Raw genomic sequence first — 25,958 nt, forward strand, 5'->3', positions numbered from 1 at the left:
GGCCGGAGTGAAGTGGCATGATCTTGGCTCACTACAACATTCGCCTCATGGGTTCAAGCAGTTCTCCTGCCTCAGCCTCCCGAGTAGCTGGGACTACAAGTGTGTGACACCACGCCTGGCTAATTTTTGTATTTTTAGTAGAGAGGGGTTTCACCATGTTGGCCAGGCTGGTCTTGAACTCCTGACCTCAGGTAATCCACCTGCCTCGGCCTCCCAAAGTGCCGGGATTACAGGCGTGAGCCAACACATCTGGCCAATAAGTAAAAAATCTTCTAAGGAATTAAAAAAAAGTAATTGACTGCATTGTGAGGCCTTTGGCTTTTTATTCTGTCTTTTTGTGTCCTCCTTGGAGCTCTCTTGTTTCCATTTTCCTTGCCTTATTCTGTATTGGCCTAGGCCTAGTTAGATAGCACATTGATTTTCTTTCTTCCCTTAGTGCAACTGAAAGAATTGAACACTTTTTAAAAGAAGCTTAATAAAAACTAAGCAGAAAAAAATACTAAAAAACAAAAGAAATGCAAGCAGCATGAAAGTAACCAATTTTGCCAAGTACAGGTTTTGGAATATAAGAGAACCAAATGTTAACCATAGAATGATTGGTGCAGGCCTGGGTTCCTTTCCTCCTAGCATCTCAGATTCTTTTTCTCTGATTTTCACATCCCAACCTGAAGGCCCATACAAGTCATGTTTTCCTAGTCCTCTTTGTTGCTCTTCTCTCAAAAAAAGAAATTGGGTCAGAAAACCGGTCAGTCTGAGGTCAAATGAATCCCTGGGCAGAACTAATGTAAATCAGTTCAACACCAAGAAAGAGAAGGAACTTTTAGTACTATCCTAATGCAGAGTTACAGAGCAATAGCCATATCAGTCATTTTTCTCTTGCTTTTCTCCTCTGTCAGTAGGAAAGAGGCAAAGCCCCTCTTAACGATGCAAGAATTTTCCTTCACCCTTCATCCGACTTGCAATGGAGGTGCCCCATTTATTTGGCCCACAGTGCTCAACCTCTTGCAGGAGAGAGAGCGTAAGCAAGCGAGTGCGGGATCCATCCGGCCACTTTGGGTGCCAGCAGTAGCAAGCTCCATGCAGGCCCCACGGCCGCAGCCAGGTGGGGGTGCCTGTGACCCCCAAAGCCCCAGAGGGCATGTTACAGGGCTCTCTTAGTTCTGCCTTCCGTGACCAGTGGTGTGTTATCAGCTCAGTGGGCCCCTTGCCTCATCAAATGAGGCAGTTGCTCTCTGCTAGTGAGGGCAAAGGGCCAGTGTGACAGCCTTTTTTGGGTACTGCCTACTACCTACACTCAGTGGGTCCTGAGCTCTTGTCTGGCATCCAAGAAGAATTAGGTCACATGGACATTTGAAGGATGGTGGAGGTGCAGAATTTTATTTAGCAATGAAAGGGGCTCTCAGTGGAGAGGGGAGCTGGAGAGGGGATGGGACGGGCAGATAATCTTCCCTGAAGTCTGGCCATCTTCGGCTGGCTCTTCCCTGTAGTCAAGTAGCCTCACTGAAGTTAAGCTGTCTCCCTTTGAAGTCCAGCTGTCCCTTTGAAGCCAAGTTCCCTCTCACAGTCAAGCTGCTTCTCCCCCTACCGATTGAATCTGGGGTCTTTATAGGCACAGGATGGGGAGTTGGGTAGGCCATAGGTAGTTTTGGAAAAGGCAACATTTGATTGGTAAAAGGACATTATTCAGAAAGAGCCAGTTGGAAGAAAGCACGCAAACAGGATAGAAGTTCTCACTTTGGGCTGCAGGTTTCAGGCTTTTCGGCTTGGAGGTGGGGTTTTGCCAGGGACCTTTCCCTGTCTGCCTAGAATTTCTCTGCCTCCTGCCTCTATCATTAAGACTTTTCTTGGACAGTGATGTTGGGGCTCAGAACACAATACCTCAATGTATGGCACTTTGGCATGCTGATTACTTTGAACTAAAGAAGACTGGAAAGCCTCAGAAACAAGTTTTCTTTGACCTTCTTCTGCTCTCCTGCTTCCTGACCCTTTGTTTTCCCCAAAGAGAGTCAAAGAAACTAAAATTCTTTTTCCCCAATGTAGGTCATAGATTCTAGAATCCCTGTCCCAGAAAGCAAGCCTTAAAATCCTCAAAAGTCTCGCTTGTTTCTTCTCCCTCTATTTCCAGAGGGATCCTGCCTACCACCTGGAAAGAAGGAATGTCATACAGAGAAGCCCAGAAGAATTCAAATAGCCAGGACTTGCTGGATTTCCCCCATCAGTCTATTACCAATAACTTATACCCTTTTATCCAATTACATTTCCTCACAGCTGTCCATTCTTCATTGAACTTAAGCCTAAAAACAGTTTCCCCCGGATTCTAGGGTCTTCATTTCTGAAGGCTCTTATGTAACCCAAATCTTTGATTACATAAATTTGTTATGGTTTGAATTGTTGTGATGGTTAATACTGAGTGTCAACTTGACCGGGTTGAAGGATGCCAAGTATTGATCCTTGGTGTGTCTGTGAGGGTGTTTCCAAAGGAGATTAATATTTGAGTCAGTGGGCTGGGAAAGGCAGGCGCACCTTTATTCTTGGTGCACACCATCTAATCAGCTGCCAGCACAGCTGGAATATAAAGCAGTGAAAAACATGAAAACACTAAACTGGCCTAGTCTCCCAGCACTTCCTGTGCTTGAACATCAGATTCCAAGTTCTTCAGTTTCGGGACTCGGACTGGCTCTCCTTGCTCCTTGGCTTGCAGATGGCCTGTTGTGGGAGATCGTGTGAGTTAATACTTAATAAACTCCCATATATACATATATATTAGTTCTATCCCTCTGAGAACTCACTAATACACTTGCTAACCTATCTTTTGTTGTAGGAGTTTTAGCCATGACCCTTATGATGGGTGAGGAAAGGTATCACTCCTTTCCCTTCCTATGGTGGCATCTGTTAAGGAAGCAGGTGAACAATGACTAACAACAACAGAGGGAAATAGGAAAACTCCAAGAGTGGCTGTTTGTGGAAATGAGGGACAAAAATCTCCACCCCTGCCTAGGGTCAGAGGACATTCCTTCAGTGTAGGGATCCCCGTATTGTACAGGGTAATAACTTTTGCTTGTAATGATTCTGAGTTGTCAAGAAAAAGGTACTGCTGTGTTTCTCACCTGAGAATGATTTTGCTCTCCAGGAGACATGTGGCAATGTAGGGAGACTTTTGATCGTCGTGACCATGGGTCTACTACTCTCTACCTCTAGTAGGTAGAGGCCAGTGATGTTCCTAAACATCGTATAGCACAACAAAGAATTATCCAGGAAAAATGTCAATAGTGCCAATGTTGAGAAACCCTGCATTAAAATCTCAGAGATCTAATAAATTTTAAATGCATTTTAGAGATTGTTAGTAAAAGCAATTATATATTTCTCAAAAAGTTTTAAAGTGTAAAGGAATAAGCTTTAGTATATGGGAACCTCAGGATACAATTAAATAATATGTCTTTTTATAATGAAAATAAGCAACTTTATCCTCCAAGTTCTCTGAATATCCATGCATTATTTACAGATCCAGTGAATATGTTTAGAAACTTTAGTGGAATGTAGAAAAGACAAAATTTATTCATTAAGCTTTGTGTAAAGCATTTCATGTAATGCGTTCAATTTGTTGGGAAGCTACAACTTTTTGAGGGATAAACATGAAATGTTTGTACATTATGAAATAATTGTTCTTTCAACTGGCTGAATAGGGGCTCTCTTTCAGGCATCTGGTCAAGATTTATTAATTTTTGTTAGTTTTTAGTAATTAGAACAGTCTCATATTGATATATGATCTATATGATTTAGTCTTCTCAATGTCAAAGTAAATCTCTTTTTTTTTTTTTTTTTTTTGAGGTAGAGTCTTGCTGTCACCAAGGGTGGAGTGCAATGGCACAATCTCAGCCCACTGCAACCTCTGCCTCCCAGGTCCAAGCAATTCTCCTACCTTAGCTTCCCAAGTAGTTGGGATTACAGGTGCCCACCACATGCCTGGCTAATTTTTGTATTTGTAATAGAGACGGGGTTTTGCCGTGCTGGTCAGGCTGGTCTTGAACTCCTGACCTCAGGTGATCCACCCACCTCGGCCTCCCAAAGTGCAAAGTAAATCTTAGAGGGGAGGAAAAATTTCCTCAGACCTCCTAGGGCTCCTGGCTCGGTCTGAAATAAAAACCGACAAAGACAGATTAACAGGAGAAAAGCATATTTATTTAACCAAAAGCAACTTATTTAATCAAAGCTTTATGTGACAGGGAGCCTTCATAAATGAAGACCTAAAGACCCAAGAAAACTCTATTTTTATGCTTAATTTTATGTTCAATGAAGAATGGACAGCCATGAGGAAATGTGATTTAACAGAAGGGGTACGATCTAATGGTCATAGGTTGAGAGGGGAAACCCAGTGATACGGTTTGGATCTGTGTTCCCACCAAACCTCATGTTGAAATGTAATACCCAGTGTTGGAGGTAGGGTGCAATGCGAGGTCCTTGGCTCACGGGAGCGGCTCCCTCATGAATGGCTTAGCACCATCCCCTTTCTGATAAGTGAGTTCGCGGAAGATTTGGTCGTTTAAGAGTGTGGGGCACCTCCTACTCTCTCTCTCTTGCCCCTCTCTTGCCATGTGACATGCCAACTCCTGCTTCACCTTCTACCATGAGTAAAAGCTCCCTGTGACCTCCTCGGAAGCCAAGCAGATGCTGAAGACATGCTTCCTGTACAGTCTGCAGGACTGAGAGTCAATTAAACTTCTTTTTAAAATAAACTATCCAGTCCCAAGTATTTAAAGCAATGCAAGAACAGTCTAACACACGGAGCAAGGCTTGGCTGTTGGATGCTTCTTGGCCTCTTGGTGTGGTGCTCCTCCCTCCAGGGTGTGGTTCAGAACCACTCTAGAATGAGGGTCTTGTGACCTACTATCAGTCAAGGTAGGCCAAAAAATTTATGGCCAGCTTCTACACAGAAAGGTGGGGCAAGGTTAGAGGAATGTATTTGAATGCTTTGAACTGAAGGAAAGGGACCTAGTATTTGGCATGCCAATGTGCCATACTTTGGCGTATAGTGTTCTGAGCCTCAACAATCTCTTTTCCTCTCTTCTCTCAGCACTGCTTGGAAAATGTGTGTGTGTGTGAGTGTGTGTGTGTGTGTGTGTGTGTCTGTGTGTGTGTATTGGAAGGTTAGGATGCAAAAGTTAGTTTTTGGGTGCCTATGGACCCTGTCATTTCTGGGTACCAGCTCCTCTTGACTAAGTGTGTGGGATGGGAATTGAGAGGAAGGGGAAAATAAAACCCAAATGACCCCATATCCAGATGGATGAGGTTGACAGCATGTTTGCTCACCAGTAGCTCCCGCAGGCCCTGGTGGAACCTAGCCAGGCCTTGTGCTGCACCTCTCTGATGTTCACTTCACCTCTAGCTTTCTGCTTCAGTGGGCCTGGCTAGTCTTCAGCCAGTTGATCTCCCCTGGCCTCCTCCAAAGCCAACTCTCTGGTGGGTAGACTCCACTTTCCAAGTTTCCTGAGAACTGGAAAGTTGGTAGAGGTGGAAAAAGGTGGTGCTGGCCGCCTTTCTGAGCAATCAAACTATCTCTCCTCATTCCTTTTGCCCAGCTTAGTAGTATGATGTGGGGTGAGGTCAGTAAGTCCTCCAGCTAAGCTTAGTTCTGAGTGCTTCTTCCTTTGTGCAGCCCCTCCTACCCTCATTAAAGATTCTGTTGCACCCTTTTCTTCATGTGGCTTCAGGAAATGGAAGCTGCCTTTCTCCAGCCTCCTGGGGATATTGGCTTACTAGCTAGTTCTCTCTCCCCCCTAACTTCCACACCCTACCTGGGGCTTCAAGGAAACTCCTCTCTGGCTTTCTACACCACTTGAGAGGGTGAAAAATTCAAAGTGACAAAGAGCACTTGTTCTATCCCTAAGGTTTCTCAAAACTATCTGGCCATCAGAGTTCTCAATGCAATTGTCGAGGCCAGGTCCTCTTTGCTCTCATGGGAGTAGGGAGAGGAAGGGTGAAATCTGTAGGCAGAGCCATATCTAAGTCTTTCATACTTCTCTGCCCTCCCCAACATTTTTTTCCTCTCCAACGCCCCTGGAATTAGGGGTAAAAATTCTTGTGCTGCCTGCTTATATTTCTTTTTCATTATTTTCTGTTTACTTGGGTGACAACGTTTTAATTTAAAAGCTGAGAATATAGAACCTTTCATCTTTGTTGTGGACAGTTTCTGAAATGGTCATTGTCAATCTTGGAAGCACATCAGTATCACCGAGAGAGATTTCAAAAGACAAATCAGAATACTTTGGGGGCAGAACCCAGGTATCAGAAATGTTTAAAAGCCACTCATGTGGTGCTGATGTAGAAGACGACTGGGAACCACTGCTTTAAAAGCACAGGTGCCCAGTGGGATAGGAGAGAAAGAACACGCCCATTGATACCTCATATAGCATCATGACACAAATGCAGAAAGCCAGGCACAGAGAGACTGAGACACTTCCTTTAGGTGATACAGCTGGTAGTTTTCAGAATGGGAATCTAATGGAGCCCCAAAGCTCATGTTCTCTTTCAATGTATTTGTAAGGTTCATAGGCCAGAGCAGCACACTTCACCTGTCCTTTCTACTCCTTCCTCTCATTTCTGTGCCCTGTCCACCTCCCAAGATGCCTTCAGACCCATACGTTACAAGTGACCGGGAACTGGTGTAAGTAAAAACTGTTGAATACACTTTTCCTTTGGACAGTTGAGATTTCTACTGCATTTCACCCCTACAGAATGATCAACTTTCTAAACAAACTTCATTCTTATATGAGTTATAGTGCTGTTGGTAGAGACCTGAGCTGATATTTCTTACTCCTTGTCATGCTTTCTAATCGCATGACCAGGCAAGCCTTGGAACAGGACTGTGAGTTTCTAGTCTTGTCTGAAAACATGACTATCCCATGTTAATGTTAATGTCAACACCAATGTTAATGTTAAAGCAACAAAATACATTAAGTAAGGTATTTTTAAACAGAATTTCATTGATTCAATCAAACAATTGCCCAGCGTTTTGCATGTGGAGTGGCCATAGAGACAAAGGAGAGGGTGAAGGTGGCTGTTTTACTAAGCTTTAAAGAAGTTAAGAAAGTTCACCATCTTAAGTGACAAGGAAAAGACAAAGACAGAAAAGACAAAATAGAAAAATCTTCATTTTTATAATATGTTAACTTCAATAATAGTCTTCTTTGGCTAAACCGTTATTTGGGGGAAAACAAAAACTTACCTGGCTAATTCCTTTACTCTTAAGACACAGCTGAGGCAAGCATTTTGAAAGAAACATTTCTGTATCTTCTCACCAGCCTGAGTTAGGAGGCTTCCCTCAGTGTTCATAGACGCACTGGGCTTATCCTCTATGCACAGCGCTTACCATGAGGCGCTGCTTTATAAAAAACCTGTTTATCCCTCCTTCTCACCAGATCATGAACTCCCTGGCAAGGAAGGAGCATGTCCTTCACCCACACCCTTAGCATCTAGCACAGTCCCTGGCATATAGATGTTCAATATCTATTTTGGAATGAATACCAATATTTTATTATTATAAATAATGATTGAAAAATTAAAAGGGTAGCAACTTAAAATGTTATAAATCAGAAAAATGAGTCAGAGTGTAGATGAAGGTTAGATGACTCAAGCTGGGAAGTCATTAACTATTTTTAGCTCGTTTTAGCAGCTGGGAGTCAACCTTAACCTGGTGTTTAATTTCCAGGGTATAGAAGACCAGAACAACGGAATAGACTTTAAAAGTGATTTAATCACTGATTCTTCACTTCATGCATCCCTGGTCACTATTACCAAAAGTCATTTAAAAGCCTTATGCTTAGTATTCTACATAGTAATTTTAATGGCAATGATTACAAATCAGTGAGATCTTCAGCATAACAAAAACCACACTGAGGTGCTTGTACATGTGCCAGGAAACCATGAGTAGTATTCCTTCTTTCAAGAAAAAAATGTAAGACTCCATTTATGTTTATTAGTCTATACTGTGAAAACTTGGGCATGGATAAAATATAACCTACTGGTTAGTTAATTGTTTATTCAATAAGTCTTTTTGAGCTATGAAATTTGTATAAGACTTTTTGTCAGGAATTATGGGAGGTTTAACATAATATCCACACTCAACCCTGACAGACTTTACCATCTATTTTAAGAAAGGAAGAGGAAACAAAAACCCAAGTGGCAAACTATTCAAGACCAAATGTAAATAAGTACCACATTGTATTTTACAGATGAAGATTGTGTAGATATTGAGAAAAAGGGGAGATCTGTAACATCCAAAAGCCAGAGGAGTAGAGATGGGAGCTGATATTTCTTACTCCTTGTCATGCTTTCTAATCTCATTACCAGGCAAGCCTTGGAACAGGACTGTGAATTTCTAGTCCTGTCTGAAAACATGACTGTCTCATCAACCTGCAAGTACAACCTACAGGGGCTCATGGACAGAGACCCCAGAAGACTCAAGTTTCCTGCTGAGGAAAAGCAAGGCAGCTCTGCCTTCTTGTTTCATCTCTCCAGTCTATAAACAAACCTTTTTTTTTTTTTTGGTGATTTTTCTGGGCCCCCCAGGATAGCATTGAAGTACTGTCTAGTGTTCCTAGGTGCAAGAAGGTTGTGATGTGCCTTAGGGAGAAAATATATATGTTAAATAAGCTTAATAAACTTGATTCTGGTATGAGTTTTAGTGCTGTTGGCTGTTAGCTCAATGTTAATGAAACAGCAATATACATGATACACATGAAATAAGATGTCTTTAAACTAAAATATGTAAAGAAACAAAATTGTGTGTTGATCAGTTGACAAAAATGTTGGAACCACGGCTTGTGGAAACCTACCTTTGTATCTCCACTAAGAGTGATGGCTCAGTATTGTAAAACCATGTTCTCTTCCTCTGTCCAGGGCATAGTATCAGACCTTTACAGGCACACCTCATCTTATTGCACTTCTCTTCACTGTGCTTCACAGACACTGCATTTTTTTTTTTTTTATGGAGTCTTGCTCTGTTGCCCAGGCTAATCTTGGCTCACTGCAACCTCTGCCTCCCAGGTTCAAGCGATTCTCCTGCCTCAGCCACCCGAGTAGCTGGGACTACAGGCGCGTGCCAGCACGCCTGGCCAATTTTTTGTATTTTTAGTAAAGATGGGGTTTCACCGTGTTAGCCAGGAAGGTCTTGATCTCCTGACCTCATGATCCGCCCACCTTGGCCTCTCAAAGTGCTGGGGTTACAGGCATGAGCTATCGCGTTTTTAACAAATTGGAGGTTTGTGGCATCCCCATGTTGAGCAAATCTGTTGGTGCCATTTTTCCAATGCCATGTGCTCACTTGATTTCTCTGTGTCACATTTTGGTAATTCTCACAATATTTCAAGCTTTTTCATTATATTATATCTGTTATGGTGATCTGGGATGAGTGATCTTTGATGTCACCATTGTAATTATTTTGGGGAACCCTGATCCATGCCCATATAAGACAGTGAATTGAATCAATAAATCTTGTGTGTGTTCTGACTGCTCCACCAGCCAGCCATTTCCCCATCTCTCTCCCTCTTCTTAGGCCTCTCCATTCTCTGAGACACAACAATATTGTAGTTACGCTCATTAATAACCCTACAATCACCTCCAAATATTCACATGAAAGGAAGAGTCACATGTCTCTCACCTTAAATCAAAAGCTAGACATAATTAAATTTAGTGAAGAAGGCATGTTGAAAGCTGAGATAGGCCAAAAGCTAGGTCTCTTATGCGAGTTATTCAAGCTGTGAATGCAAAAGAAAACTTCTTGAAGGAGAGTAGAAGTGCTACTCCAGTGAACACACAAATGACAAGGAAGTGAAACAGTCTTCTTGCTGATATGGGGAAAGTTTGAGTGGTCTGGATCAAATCCGATCAAAGCAGTCACAACATTCTCTTAACCACAGCCTAATCCAGGGCAAAGCCCTAACTCTCTTCAATTCTATAAAGCCTGAGAGAGGTGAGGAACCTGTAGAAGAAAAGTTGGAAGCTAGCCGAGACTGGCTCATGAGGTCTCTCCATAACATGAATGTAAGGTGAAGCAGCAAGGGCTGCAAGGAAAGAAGTCATCTCCATAACAGGAATGTAAGGTGAAGCAGCAAGGGCTGATGCCAAAGCTGCAGCAAGTTCTCCAGAAGATCTGGCTAAGATCATTGATGAAGGTAGCTACACGAAACAATGCATTTTCAATACAGATGAAACAGCCTTATACTGGAAGAAGATGCTACTAAGGACTTTTACAGCTACAAAGAAGTCAATACCTGGTTTCAAAGCTTCAAAGGACAAACTGACTCTCTTGTTAGGGGCAAAAGTAACTAGTGACTTTACATTGAAGCCAAAGCTCATTTACCATTCTGAAAATTTTAAAGTCCTTAAGAATTATGCTAAATATATTCTACCTGTGCTCTATAAATGGAACAACAAAACTTGAATGACAGTACATCTGTTTACAGCATGGTTTATTGAATATTTTAAGACCACTATTAAGACCTACTGCTCAAAAAATGTTTCTTTCTAAATATTATTGCTGGTTAATAATATACTTTGTCACTCAACACTTGATGGAGATGTACGAAGAGATTAATGTTGTTTTCATGCCTGGCAAAACAACATTCATCTTGCAGCCCATGGATAGAAGACTAATTTTGACTTTCAAGCCTTATTATTTAAGAAACAAATTTTGTAAGGATATAGCTGCCATAGATAGTGATTCTTCTGTTGGATCTGGGCAAAGTAAATTGAAAACCTTCTGGAAAAGATTCACCATTCTAGATGCCATTAAGAACATTCATAATTCATGGGAGGAGGTCAAAAAGTCAACATTAACAGGAGTTTGGAAAAAGTGGATTCCAACCCTCCTGAATGACTTTGGGAGTTCAGGACTTCAAAGCAGGAAGTAACTGCAGATACGGTAGAAATAGCAAGAGAACTAGAATTAGAAGTGGAGCCTGAATATGTGAGTAAATTGCTCAATCTCATAAGACTTGAAGGTTGAGGAGTTGCTTCTTATGGACAAGCAAAGAAAATGGTTACTTGAAATGGAATCTACTCCTGGTGAAGTTGTTCACAGCATTGTTGAAATGACAGCAAAAGATTTATAATTATATAAACTTAGTTGATAAAGCAATGGCAGAGTTTGAGATGATTGACTCCAATTTTGAAAAAAGTTATAACGTGGATAAAATGCTATCAACCAGCATTGCATGCTACATAAAAATCTTTCATAAAAGGAAGAGTCAATTGACGCAGCAAACTTCATTGTTGTTCCATTTTAAGAAATTGATACAGCTATTCCAGCCTTCAGCAGTTACTACCAAGATCAATCAGCAGCCATCAACATCCAAGCAATGCCTTCCACCAACAAAAAGATTCCCATTAGGTGAAGATGATCTTTAGCCTTTTTTAGAAATAAAGTATCTTTTTAAGTCAAGGTATGTACATTGCTCCTTCTAGACATCATGCTATTGCGTACTTAATAGACTACAACCTAGTGCAAACGTAACTTTTATATGCATTAGGAAACTGAAAAATTCGTGTGACTCGTTTTGTTGCAATACTCGCTTTATTGCGGGGGTCTGGAACCTAACCTGCAATATCTCTGCGATATGCCCCTATAGCGCCGGCAGTGGGTGCCTTCCGCCTGCTGTGCAGAGCGCCGGCAGGTGGCGCCCAGCGGCGAGCTTGTTGCAGCTTGGTTTGGGCCAGGTGGACTGCAAGGGGCGGAGGTAACCAGAAGCGGCCAGTGGCGGCTGCCTGCGTCCCCAACCCCCTCCGCGCAGCGCTCGCGACACGCGTGCCAGGAGTGGGAGCGAGCGGCGGGGCCAGCTGCGTTCTGAGCCTGGGCGCAGCTGCCATCTGCTCTGGGAAGCACCGGGGTGTCCCCGCCGCCCTCAGCTCGAAGTCAGCCACCATGGAGGCGCAGGCACAAGGTGAGTGGTCGCTGATCGCCCCGAGACTCAGGTCCTGGGGCGCGCATAAAGGCTCTTTTCTTGCACCACCTAACTTCGCTCTCGGACAGAACAGATTGGTGCCGTGCTACACGTCCAGAACTCCACTCTCACCCGCGCCTTCGGTATAATGCCTGCTCCCCAAACTCAGGATTTGCTGTGGGTCTGGGGATCAGTAAAGTGACAGGGGATCCGTAAGTGGAGAGGCCCCTCCTCAGGAAATGCGCCCGTGGAATGCTCTACCCTCTTCCGCAGCCAGTCGCCCCTGGCCTTCCCAACCTCGCGGGTGCCCAAAGGACCTGTTGTGCCGGGTCCGGAAAGCGTGATTCGCTCCCTTTCCCTTGAGGGAGTGGGGAGGGAATGTGAGTCTTTTCGCCCAGGGACGTGGACTCGCGGCTTGTGGCTCCCAAGTTAGGGAGTGAGGGGATCGCCCGCCGAGGGGGTGGCTCCGCAGCCCGGCTACGCGAGACGCTTCCCGCTCAGGGACCCGCCTTCCGAGGCCAGGTGAACGTTACCGGCCCCCTGACCTCCAGCAGATCCACACGTGAGTCCCGGTTTCCCGCGATCGGGGAGCGACCTCTGCCTCCCGTGGCGCGCGGGGTCCCCGGCCGCCCAGCTCCCTGCTCACGGGGCTGCCTGCTGGAGGAGCCTGCGGTGGCTTCAGGAAGGGCGGCCTCATATCTTGGGGTCACACTTGGAACAGGGTTGGGGAATTCCGATGGAATCATTCAAGAATGGGGGTAAACGGACCGTGGAAAGGGGCACAGGTGGGCGGATGTGGAGCGAGAGACAGGTGGGAAGGAAACGGACTCAGTGATCTACCTTGGGGAGCAACGCCCAGAAGGGATGGCTTGCGGAGTTCAGCCTTTAAGGCGATCAAAGCCACCATTCTTTTACACAGTAGGAAACTCTGTGTTGGCTCTTAGTATAAATAAAATCTCATTTAAAAAAAAAAAAAAAAAAAAAGAGGTTCATGACCTGATGCGCTCGCCCTCTAGGGGCAGAACGCCCTGAATGAGAGTGGGTTGGCGAGTGCGTGGGCCTGGAGTTGCCCAACAGGTTTGCTGCCAGGATTACAATTGTCTGAACAGCACGAACCTTACTGGTTTGTTCCATCCTCCTAAGTCCTGCCCGTAAAGCTGCCGCTTCCCATATTTTTTCCTCTATTATGTAGATAAGAAAGGATAATTCAACCAAGGGTGAGGGCAGTTGGTCAAATTCGAAAGCAGAGGTCAGGTTGGAGGCCTTCACACCAGAACTGAAGCTGGTGGGAGCAGCACCGGAGCTTTCCAACCTGACTTGCAGATTATAATTATTTAGAGAATCTTCATTACTGGCCTTGGCCAACCCCATCCCAGTCAAACTGGAATCTTTGGAACCTGAACGTGGGTATATTTGAAAGCTTATATTAGTGAGGTTGGAGAAGAACTATAGCAGGAAACATTCATACAACTTCTGAAGACATCCGAAACTACAGACTGGTAACCACTGGTGTCACTGATTTGCTTTATTGCTTTGCTTTACTTCCAAGATTTACTTAACAAATATTTCAGTGCTTTCCTTTGCCAAGCACTGTGCTAAGAAGAGCAAAGACAGATTTGGTATCTGCTTCATAAAATTTACAGTAGAGGAAGAGACAAATATTAATTTGATAGCTATTTGAAAAATAACATGTAAAATCACTGCCATGCTAATGCTAAGAAAGGGCCTCATAGTGCAACGAGAGCCTGAAAAATTATAACCCTAGTATAAAAAATCAGAAGAGCAGATTGTTTATCGTGTCCCTGTCTCTGTTCTTCGTGCTTTGCATGTATTGATGGACTCATTTCCTGTGTGCAGCAGTCCCATGAGGCAGTTCATATTCTCATTCCCATTCTACAGAGAGGAAACAAGCATGCAAGGTATTAGATTGGTGCAAAAGTAATTGCAATTTTTGCCATGACTTTTTAATAAATTCCTTGTTTACAGCCAGATAGGTAAAAAGTAGCAAAGTGGATGCTGTGAGGGACCCATTCTCACTCAAAGCCTATGACTTTTGGAGGACAGGTAAAACTTCAGTCCCCACCTGAATCTCCAGCTGCCCTGTGGTGCTCTTCCTTTCCACTCATGACTGGATGGAAACTTTGGGTGTAAAGACGACTAGTAAAAAGGCAAATGGATATGAGAAAAGTGAATAGATTTAAGAAATACTTAAGAGGCCAGGTGCAGTGGCTTACACCTGTAATCCCAGCACTTTGGGAGGCCAAGGTAGCAGGATCACTTAGAGCCCAGGAGTTCGAGACCAGCCTGGACAACATAGAGAGACCTCATCTCTACAAAAAATAAACAGAATTAGCCGAGTGTGGTGGCATGTGTCTGTAGGCCTAGCTACTTGGAAGGCTGGAGTGGGAGGTTTGCTTGAGGTCAGAAGTTTGAGGCTACAGTGAGCCAAAATCCCATCACTGCACTCTAGTCTGGACAAGAGTGAGACCTTGTCTCAAAAAAAAAAAAAAAAAAAAAAAAAAAGAGACAAAAAGGCCAGCCACACCTGGAATTCCAGCACTTTGGGAGGCTGGAGGAGACAGATTTTTTGAGCCCAGGAGTTTGAGATCAGCCTGGGCAACACGGTGAAACGCTGTCTCCACAAAAAATACAAAAATTAGCTGGGTGTGGTGGTGTGTGCCTGTATCCCAGCTATTTGGGAGGTTGAGGTGGGAGGATCACCTGAGCCCAGCAGGTCGAGGCAGCTGTGAGCTGTGATCACATCACTGCACCCCAGCTTGGGCTAGAGGGCAAGACTCTGTCTCAAAAACAGATAAACAAAAAGAGAATAACAACAAAAAAACTTAAGAAAAGTCAAAATTGGATTGAATGTGAAGGAGGGCAGTGTCAAGGATGACCCCAGCTTCCTACTTGTACAGTCAAATGGAGGATAATTACCTCTTAAATCTTTATTTGCCTAGCATTTTAAGATTTTCATTTTCAGACTTTTTGTTATTTATAAAGCAGACATATTGAGTCATTTAAGAAAAAACTTCTCACAAACTGTTTGTAGCATATATTAAAGAGAAATCTTTTTTCCACTTGCACATTTTTTCTGGCTAAATGAATGATTTGCCTCTTAGATTCTAGATAAGACAGTTCTGTGATTTTTAAAGTGTAAGTTTCCACCTTCAGCACAGTTTATTTTAGAATTATGTAGAGTGGAGATGGCTTGTCTTTCTGCCTGCTAATCTAGAGACAGGTAAAGATAAGGGAGGTTAAGCAGACAGTTGCTGATGAGTTGCACCTCATATTGTCCAGGAAGCCACCAAGGTGTTATGGACATGATTCGCCCATATAGCTCAGTAAGTGCAGCAACTTACTGCACTAGAAACTTTCCCATAAGTGAAATTATGCAAATATGTTCTTTGACTTTGTAAAATAATAGATTACTTCCAGCAAAACAAGAGGACTTTCAGGGGAGGTGGTAGGACAGAAAACAGGAAGTGGGATTATGGGTGGAGCTGTTCTCTGAGGAGGGCTGGAGAACAATGTAGAGAGATGTCCACAGGAGAATGGCATTCCTATTTGCTTTCCTCTGGTACCAGATGATTTTGCTTTAAGATAATTGATATGTTAGAGGGGGAATTGGGTTAGAAATGTAGCATTTTCCCGAAACATACGGTAGTCCTTTAAAATAAAAACTTCCTGATCCTTTTAAACTACCCTTCATTCAATATTTTATTCTTCTAAATGGAAATAACTTTGTTGTTTTTGCCTTTCCCAATGTCTTTAATGTTACAAGGAAAACTGTCTCCTTTTAACATTTGCATATATTCAAATTAATAACTATGTTAGTTTCTCATGGCCACTGTAAAAATTACCACAAACTTCGTGGCTTAAGACAATAAACATGTACTGTCTCATAGTTTGGAGGTTAGAATTCCAAAGTCACTATCACTAGGCTGAAATCAAGGTGTCAGCAGTGCTGTCCTTCCTCTGGAGGCTCTAAGAAAGAAATCGTCTTTGCCTCTTTCAGTTCCTGGTGGCTGCCGACATTCTTGGGCTGCATCACTCCAATCTCTCTGCCTCCGTGGTTACACTGCTTTCTCTTCTGTTCGCGTCAAACCTCCCTCTGCCTCTCTCTTATAAGGACACTTGTGATTTCGTTTAGCACCTACCTAGATAATCCAGGATAATCTCTCTCTCTCTCTCAAGACCTTTAACTTAATCACATCTGCAAAAGGTAACATTTCCAGGTTCCAGGAATTAGGATATATTTAGGGGCCATCATTCAGTTTACTATAATAACTATTTTTTATATCCACTCAAGAAGATTTTCAGATGTCCATGAATGAAATAAAGCAATAAATATCAGATTAACCCTACTGTTGGCAAAGTCCTTTAAATGCAAATGTCATATATACCTTACATTATACTTTGCTCACAGAACATTTATATAATTTTATCTTGTTTCAGGAAGTACATAAGGCAGTTTATATGGATACTTGAAATGCAACAAGATAATGTAAATTAAAAATAGATGAAAGAAAATAAATGAGGATAAGAAGAGAAAAGGAAGCAAGGGATGAAGCTCTAGAAAAATGAATATAATCACATTACTTTTATTGATACTGCATGGAAAATAAATTCTTACTTTGTAAAGGAAGTATGGCATTTTGTTATAAAATGACAAAAGAACCGTTCTTCCTTCTGTCAAACAGCAGCAGGTCCAGTCTCTTATACAGGCATACCTTGGAGATAGTGTGGGTTCATTTCCAGATCACCCCACAGAAGTGAATATTGGAATACAGCAAGTCACACACGTTTGTTGGTTTTCTAGTGCATATAAAAGTTACGTTTATACTATACTGTAGTTTATTAAATGTGCAATAGCATGATATCTAAGAAAAGGTACATACCTTTATGTAAAAGATCCTTTTTGCTAAAAATTGCTAACAATCATTTGTGCCTTCACTGAGTGATAAGTGTTTTACTGGTGGAGGGTCTTGCCTGGATGTCGATGGCTGCTGACTGATGGTTGCTGAAGGCTGAGGTGGCTGTGGCAGTTTATTAAAGTAAGACAACAAGGAAGTTTGTCACATAGATTGACTATTCCTTTCAAGAAGATTTATATATAGCCTGTAATGCTGTTTGGTAGCATTTTATCTGCGATAGAACTTCTTTCAATATTGGAGTCAATCCTCTCAAGCCCTGCCACTGCTTTATTGACTAAGTTTATATAATCCTAAATCCTTTGTTGTCATTTACACAATGCTGTGAACATCTTCACCGGGAGTAGATTCTATCTCAAGAAACCACTCTTTGCTCATCCATAAGAAGCAACACCTCATTCATTCAAGTTTTAGCATGAGATTAAAATGTCATAAATTTAGTTACATCTTCAGGCTCCATTTCTGGTTCTTTTGCTGTTTCTACCACATCTGCACTTCATTTCCTCCACCGACATCTTGGACACCTCAAACTCATTCAGGAGGGTTGGAGTCCACATCTTCCACACTCCTGTTAATGTTGATATTTTGACCACCTCCTATGAATTACGAATGTTCTTAATGACATCTAGAATGGTGAATCCTTTCCAGAATGTTTTCAATTTACTTTGCCTAGTTCCAACAAAAAAATCAGTATCTATGGCAGCTGTATCCTTATGAGTGTATTTCTTAAATAATAAGACTTGAAAGTCGAAATTACTCCCTGATCCACAAGCTGAAGAGTGGATGTTGTGTTAGTAGATGTGTGTTAGCAATGTTAATCTCTTTGTACATCTCCATCAGAACTCTCGGGTGACCACGTATGATATCGTTTGGCTGTGTCCCCACCCAAATCTCATCTTGAATTGTAGCTTCCATAATTCCCACATGTCATGGGAGGGAGCCATTGGGAGGTAATTGAATCATGGGTGCAGATCTTTCCCATGCTGTTCTCATGATAGCAAGTCTCACGAGAGGTGATGGTTTTATAAAGGGGAGTTCCCCTGAACATGTCCTCTTGCCTGCCACCATGTGAGACGTGCCTTCCATCATGATTGTGAGGCCTCCCCAGCCATGTGGAACTGTGAGTCCATTAAACCTCTTTTTCTTTACAAATTTCCTAGTCTCGGGTATGTCTTTATTGGCAGCATAAGAATGGACTAATACAGGGGTGTTATCAACCAGAAGTAATATTCAGAAAGAAATATTTTTTTTCTGAGCAGTAGATCTTAATAGTGGATTTAAAATATTCAAGAAACCATATTATAAACAGTTACACAGGCTTTGTTATTCCATTTATAGAGCACATTTTCAAAATCTATAGATTAAGAATAATTATTTATTTATTTATTTATTTATTTACTTGTATTTGCATTTTCATAGATGAAAGGTCTTGCTCTGTTGCCTAGGCTGAAGTACAGTGGAATCATCATAGCTCACTGATGCCTTGAACTCCTGGGCTCAAGCAATCCTCCTGCCTTGACCTCACAAAGTGTTGGGATTACAGTCATTAGCCATTGCATCTGGTTACAGTTAGAATAACTCATAAGGGCCTTAGAATTTTTTGAATAGTAAGTGAGCATGTAACTTAAAGTCACCAGCTACATTAGCCCCTAACAAGAGAGTCAGCCTGTACTTTGAAGTTTTGAAGCCAAGCATTGACTCCTCCTCTCTAGCTATAAAAGTCCTAGCTAACATCTTCTTCCGGTGTAAGGCTGTTTCATCTATATTGAAAATGTGTTGTTTAGTTTAGCCACTTTCATCAACTATCTTAGCCAGATCTTCTGGAGAGCTTGCTGCAGCTTTGGCAACAGCCCTTGTTGCTTCACCTTGCGCTTTTATGTCACAGAGATGACTTTTCTTTTTTTTTTTTTTTGAGATGGAGTCTTGCTCTGTTACCCAGGCTGGAGTGCAGTGGCACGATCTTGGCTCACTGCAACCCCCACCTCTCGGGTTCAAGCAAATTCTCCTGCCTCCACTTCCTGAATAGCAGGGATTACAGGTGCATGCCACCACGCCCAGCTAATTTTTGTGTTTTTAGTAGAGATGGGGTTTCACCATGTTGTCCAGGCTGGTCTCGAACCTCTGACCTAAGGTCATCCACCTGCCTCAGCCTCCCAAAGTGCTGGGATTACAGGCATAAGCCACCATGCCGGGCCTGAGATGACTTCTTTCCTTAAACCTCATGAACAAATCTCTGCTAGCTTCCAACTTTTCTTGCACAGCTTTCTCATTTCTCTCAGCCTTCACAAATTGAAGAGACTTAGGACCTTCTCTGGATTAGACTTTCACTTAAAGAAATGTTGTGGCTGGTTTGATCTATCCAGACCACTCAAACTTTCTCCCTTATCAGTAATAAGTCTATTTCACTTTCTTATCATTTGTGTGTTCAGTGGAATAGCATGTTACGTTTCTTTTAAGAACTTTTCCTTCACATTCACAACTTGAATCAAGAGGCCTGCTTTTGATCTATCTTGGCTTTCAATGTGCCTCCTTGCTAAGTTTAATCATTTCTAGCTTTTGACTTAAGGTGAGAGATATGTGTCTCTATGTTTCACTTGAATACTTAGAGACTATTTGTAGGGTTAATTGGCATACTAACAATGTTGTTATGTCTCAGAGAGTGAAGAGGGCCAGGGACAGGGAGAGAGATGGGGAAATGGGTGGCTGGCAGAGCAGTCAGAACACACACAGGATTTACTGGTTAAGGTCACCATCTTATATGGGCATAGTTCATGGTTCTCCAAAACAATTATGATGGTAACATCAAAGATCACCTATCACAGATCATCATAACAGATTTAATAATAATGAAAAAGTTTGAAATATTGTGAGTTACTAAAATGTGACACAGAGACATGACATGAGCACATGTTGGAAAAATGGCACCAATAGACTTGCACAACCTGGGGTTGCCATAAACCTTCAATTTGTAAAAATAATATCTGTGAAGTACAATAAAGTGAAGTGCAGTGAGGTATGTCTCTAACTATTAAATTATCCAAGGAAAAAATTATTTTGCATTCTATGTTTCATATTTAAAATTTTATATTGAAGTTTAGGCAATATAATAAACCTCAAACTATGGAAGCAAGCTGTTATATGTTTTGATTTATGATTTTTAAGAGTATTATTAAGACTATTCATACAGTTTTCAAAGTTACCTCCTGTAGTTTTGTTTCCTATTTAAGTAAAGGTTTTGAAATAGGTGATGATGTATATTTTAGGTGAAATCAGTCATTTGCAACAAATCATATCCCACTGTTTTATTTTAAATTATTTAAAAATCTAATTACACAAATGGCAGCTGTTATAGTAGATGGGAACATATTTTGAATTGCCTTTCCTAGTATACACCTTATTAATTATCTGGGTAGGCAGAATCTGAGAATTTCTTCAACAACTTATAAGCAAAGGAGTCCACTTTTGTGGCCTGTAATAAGATGTGCTACTTAGTAATGTACAGTAAAAAATAAACAAATACTTCAGCAGATATTGATTCATTAAATATTTTAATAAATACTTATTGATTACTGTAGTAATAGCAAATATTTGACAAGCACATACTATTGGGTGGGAAAAGGGCATAGTGATTAAGATCCCAGGATGAAGGTAAACTGCCTGGATTTTAATTCTGCCATGTTACTTATCATTAATATGACCATGAACAAGTTATTCATTTCACTCGATCTTGGTTTCTACATATGCAAAGTGAAGATAGTAATAGCTCCAATATCATAGGATTGTTATGGGGATTTAACATGTTAATACATGCAAAGTGCTTAAAGCAGGGCCTAGCACATGGTAGGTAGTATATAAATGTTTGCTGTTGCTTCATATGCTGAAAACTTTGCATCCATTATTTTATTGAAACCTTATAATAACATCATGAGGTAGATACCTTTACTTTTAACTCATTTTATAAACAGGGAACTAAGAGTCAGAAAAATTAAATGAAGAAGACAGGATTCAACTCCAAGTTTAATTGAGTCCAGAGAATGAGCTTAACTGCTATACTGCACTGTGCCTTAATGTGTGCTGTGCCACACGTGCAAAGGGGAAGCTAAGATGAACTTGACATGGTGTCATCTTTTCAGGAGGATAGGCAAAAAGAGTTGAGAGTCGTGCCTGTGGGTTAACACCTAGAACTAATGAAAGGACATATTTGCATCCCAATGGGATTTTTTGAGTGCTAATGTGCTAATTAGAGCTAATTCACATTGAGGGTGATAATAGCAATAACATTTTAGTGTTTTTACAAATGTCAAATACCATGGCATGCACTGTTTTAAAAAGCATGTTATTTAGCCAGGTGCAGTGGCTCCTGGCACTTTGGGAGGCCAAGGCGGGAGGATCACTTGAGCCCAGGAGTTCAAGACCAGCCCAGACAACATAGCAAAACTCTGCTTCTACAAAAAATAAAAAAGTAAATTGGGCATGGTGATGCATGCCTGTATTCCCAGCTACTTGGGAGGCTGAGGTGGGAGGATTGCTTGAGCCCAGGAGTTTGAGGTTGCAGTGAGCTATGATTGCATCATTGTACGCTAGTCTAGGCTGGACAAAGTGAGACCCTGTCTAAAAAAAAAAAAAGAACAAAAACAAAAAACTCCAAACATGTTATTTAATAAGTACAACAGGCCGGGCGTGGTGGCTTATACCTGTAATCTCGGCACTTTGGGAGCCCGAGGTGGGCGGATCACCTGAGGTCAGGAGTTCAAGACCAGCCTGATCAACATGGTGAAACCCGGTCTCTACTAAAAATACAAAAATTAGCTGGCGGGCACCTGTAATCCCAGCTACTTGGGAGTCTGAGGCAGGAGAATCACTTGAACTTGGGAGGCAGAAGTTGCAGTGAGCCAAGATCATGCCATTACACTCCAGCCTGGGTGACAGAGTGACTCTGTCTCAAAAAAAAAGAAAAAAAAAAGAAAAAAACCAATAATAATAACAAACTCACAAGGAAGGTAACATTTTGGTTTTACAGATGATGAAACTGAATGACAGACTAGTTACATAACATTCTTCAACTCATACAACTTGGAAGTGTTGGAGTTGGGTTTTGAAATCAGAAAGTTTGACTTCATACCTTGAGATTTTGATTACCATTCTATAGGTACTTCGTATGCACAAGCAGTCAGTGTGCAAAGTTTTAAATAATGGTTTTGCTTTATTTTCTATATGATCAAAGAGACTTTAAAGGGGCAGAATTTAATTGTACAGTTCATTTCATATGTGGGCAGGGTCTAAGTCTGGGAATATGAATGGGACTGGAGATCTTTAAGAATAAGCCTTGCGACATGTCAAGTTGTGGGTAGAGGATGCTCATTTATCAACAGCTTGCTATTTTTGTTCTGTTTTCAAGATGAAGAATTCTATAAAAATCACATGACATGTGATTCTTAAACCAATACAGAATTTTATCACCAGCTCAAACAAAAGTCAGTTCAAATATGTTATTCCACTTGGTGTTCATCCATATTCAGTCATCTCAGGACTCCAGAATAAATAAAAGTCACAGGCTCTGCATGCTTCTTTCCAGAAAGTAGAATCTGTATTCCTTAGATGCTGGCTGAAAGGGCTAATTTCAACGAGTACCCCAAAAAAGAAAGCATTTTATTGCCTCATGAACATTATAATTACTTGTTTACATGAATATGTTTTATTCATTTAACCATCTCCCAACCATACTAGCACAATAACTACTTTAAGAAAATACCTACTAAAACTGTTGAAAAAAATGAACCATCAATGGATTTGTCCTTAAGCGACTCTAGCCATCTCTGTGTTGAATTTTCACGGTTTGAAGCAGCAAGTGCAGAAAAGAGGGCATTTGCCTCAGTCATTGATCAGCTGGCATGCTCTCCATGCAGGCAGAGGTTCACCATTACTTCTGTTGCGAAATGTCCCCAACAACACTATAAAGCCAATCACTTCTTCAATTTACTGAGTTAAGCTGATCATGTTGGTGAGTGCTTATAGTCCCAGCTAATCAAGGTGCTGAGGCAGTGGGATCACTTGAGCTCCAGAGTTCAAACCCAGGCTAAGCAAAACCCCTGTCTCTTAAAAAAAAGATACATATATATATATATATATATATATATATAAAATATATTTTAACTGTATATATATAGTTTTATATACATATGTAAAACAAGAAAAAATTTACTGAGTTACTATGCAGTTAAGAACACATAAAAGGTGACCTCAAAATGTGGATATTCGCATCTGTCATCCTACTTTTCATTGAATATTTAAGCAATAAAGTGTAATGATTTAAAATATATGCATTAAATAGAGAAGCATTGTTAATGTACCAGGGAAGGCAGGAGAATATTTTAATGAATTTGAAATGGCTAAAAGGAAGCTTTGGGTCCTCAAGGAAAGATGAATTTTAAGCAGTTTCTCACAGTGTGAATCGTTTATAAGTGATGCATGTTGATGCAGAGGAAGTGAAGTTCCCAGAATAAAACCACAAATCTCCAAGAATACCCTTAGTCACCAACATATTGCTTCTTTCTCAAAAGGCAAAAATCTAGCACTTTGCTGTAGCCAGATCATGTACCACACACGAAAAATGCATGTATATGTTACACCTCATCTCCAAACTTACCTATGGTTATTTGTATCTTATACAAATTACAGTTTCCGTGACATATATCTAAAATATAGAAAACTCTTCAACTCCTTGGAAATACATTTTTCTTATAATTAGACATTTCTTTTGTCCATTAATAGCAAGAGCGTCTTGTCAAGGATCATGGAAGCAGAACTGATTCAAGATTAAAAAGATCTGTAAAAGTCACATGACATGTAATTCTTAGAACCAGTATAGAATTTTATCACCAGCTGCTAGGAAAAGTCAGTTCAAATATGGAATGGTTCAAATATGTTATTCTACTTGGTGTTCATCCATACCCAGTAATCTCAGGATTTTAAAATAAATAAGTCATAGGATCTGCGTGCTTGTTTCCAGAAAGTAGGATTTGTATCCTTTAGATGTTGGCTGAAAGGACTAATTTCAATGAGTACCCAAAAAAAGAAAGCTTTTTATTGCCTCATGAGTATTATAATTACTTGTTTACATGGATATGTTTTATTCATTTAACCATCTCCCAAGCATATTCACGGAAGCAGAACTGATTCATTCAAAAGAAAAAGCCAATTTGGGATGGGGGTAGTGGGAGGAGATCTCTTCAGATCTCTCAGTTTTAAAGTCTCTGATGGTTGGATATTTGTAGTTTTTCACTGATTTTTCTCTCCGCATAAAGAGCTAATAGCTCATTGTCTATAAATATTTTCCAACATTTTGTTTTCCAAAATGGACTCATTTCTACATAAAGACATCATGGAAGGATGGTTTTTCTTCCTGAAGTGTTAGGTCAGCCCTGGGAAGAAGTATGGACCTTGGCTCCTGTTATTCCTCTTTAGATATCCCAGGGTTCCAACAGGAAGTTACAAGATACCTGCACTACTTGTAAAGTTTATTTAAAATGATTGGAAGGCTCTCATAAGCATTGGAGGGGAGGAAAACTTTTTTTCTACCCTCTTAGGTGAAGTGCCTAGGAGCCTGTGAATTAAACTTATAGCAGACAGACTAACAGGAGAAAAAGCTTACGAAGTTATTTATTTTAAATTTTGCTTGCACAAGGATGTCATAGAAATAAATGAATACCCCAAGGAGTGATGAGATTTGATTTTCTGTATCATTTTACTACAGCAAAGGGAGGCGGAGAAAAGGCAATATTGAGAGAGCAAATGACTTCTTTTTTAAAAAAAAAAAAAAAGATAAATGGGCCCTTAGGAGAATAGATGGGAGATATGACAGTTTGTGACAATGTCTAGAAGAGAGGAAAGAGTTGCTCCCAGTGGGAGGAATTTGTGACAGCTGAGTTCTTTTGGGAACCTCTGCTTTTAGTCAGATAAAGGATTTTGGGAACTCAAATGCCTTCAGCTCAAAATAACTCTTATGGGCTGGGTAGGGTGGCTCATGCCTGTAATTCCAGTACTTTTGGAGGCCGAGGCAGGAGGACTGCTTGAACCCAGGAGCTCAAGACCAGCCCAGGCAACATAGCAAGACCTCGTCTCTACTAAAAATAATAATTTTTAAAAATTAGCCAGGCATGGTAGTGCATGCCTGTAGTCCCACTACTTAAGAGGCTGAGGTGGGAGGGTGACTTGAGCTTAGGAGGTGTTTGTCCCCCTGCACTCCAGCCTGGGTGGCAGAGCAAGATCCTGTCTCGAAAAAAACAAAACAAAACAAAAAACAAAAAAAACACCTCTTATGGCAAAGTGGCACATTTTGGGGTGGAAAACGCTGATCCCTTTCAGCACTCATCATTTGCTCATATTTTGCCCAATATATGAAGGGCATTACTGGAAAGGAAAATACCTGTTTACTCTTAGCCTACTGTGTATCTGGTGTGGCTTCATTCATTTATAAGATGTTCCACCAGGCTCTTGTAGCCCATTCTCAACAACAGTAGCCTTCAAAGAAGGAAGTATATTCTGAGATTAGGACTTGTGATTTTCACGTGACAATTTAGAGAATATGTAGAAATAAGAATACACATTCAGAACGTGTTTGAAATATTGTTACAAATGTTTTTGAATTTTTACAATTTTCAAAGAAACCTGTATGTAGAAAATATGAGGGCGCTATTCGTCAGTCAGAAGACATGTGATTACATTGTGCAGTGCTTAACACATGCACTTTACAGGTCCTCCTACCAGTAGGAGAAGATACCAAGACTCCAGGCCCTCCTTTACAGAAGTCACTGTGGCATCCACAGGGTATGAAAGCCCCATACTCAGCAGTGAGCAATTTTATACATTTGCAAAGCAAATCTTGTACTGAAAAAAAAAAAAAAAAGGGTGGGTTGAGTAACAGTAAACTATCATAAAACATACATCTGAAAAGAGATTCAGACATAATTTAGAAGAGAATTAAAGTCACAATGTATTTGCCACCTTGAATTAAATTCATTTGATTATGGGGTTGGTGACTTCTTTCATTAAGTGATGGGAAAATAGATCAGTTCTATCAAGCACTGCC

General features: G+C 41.0%; 1 protein-coding gene across 6 annotated transcripts in view; it reads left to right on the forward strand.

Annotated features, from left to right (window-relative positions):
* Positions 1 to 11,667: 11,667 nt before the first annotated feature.
* The window catches only part of TPD52L1 (TPD52 like 1), a 109,468-nt gene continuing 95,177 nt past the window's right edge, over positions 11,668 to 25,958 (forward strand). For 2 of the 6 annotated variants that reach the window (XM_002817324.5, XM_009242214.4), the window contains exon 1: positions 11,690 to 11,936. In XM_002817324.5, the coding sequence (XP_002817370.1) occupies positions 11,918 to 11,936 (19 nt within the window). In that variant the 5' untranslated portion in view covers positions 11,690 to 11,917. Of the gene's footprint in view, positions 11,937 to 11,994; positions 12,499 to 25,958 lie in introns of those variants that run through there. The other 4 variants (XM_002817323.4, XM_009242210.4, XM_009242212.4 and 1 more) reach the window with 4 other exon arrangements.

The sequence above is a fragment of the Pongo abelii genome, chromosome 5, assembly GCF_028885655.2.
Source record: "Pongo abelii isolate AG06213 chromosome 5, NHGRI_mPonAbe1-v2.0_pri, whole genome shotgun sequence".
Lineage (NCBI taxonomy): Eukaryota > Metazoa > Chordata > Mammalia > Primates > Hominidae > Pongo > Pongo abelii.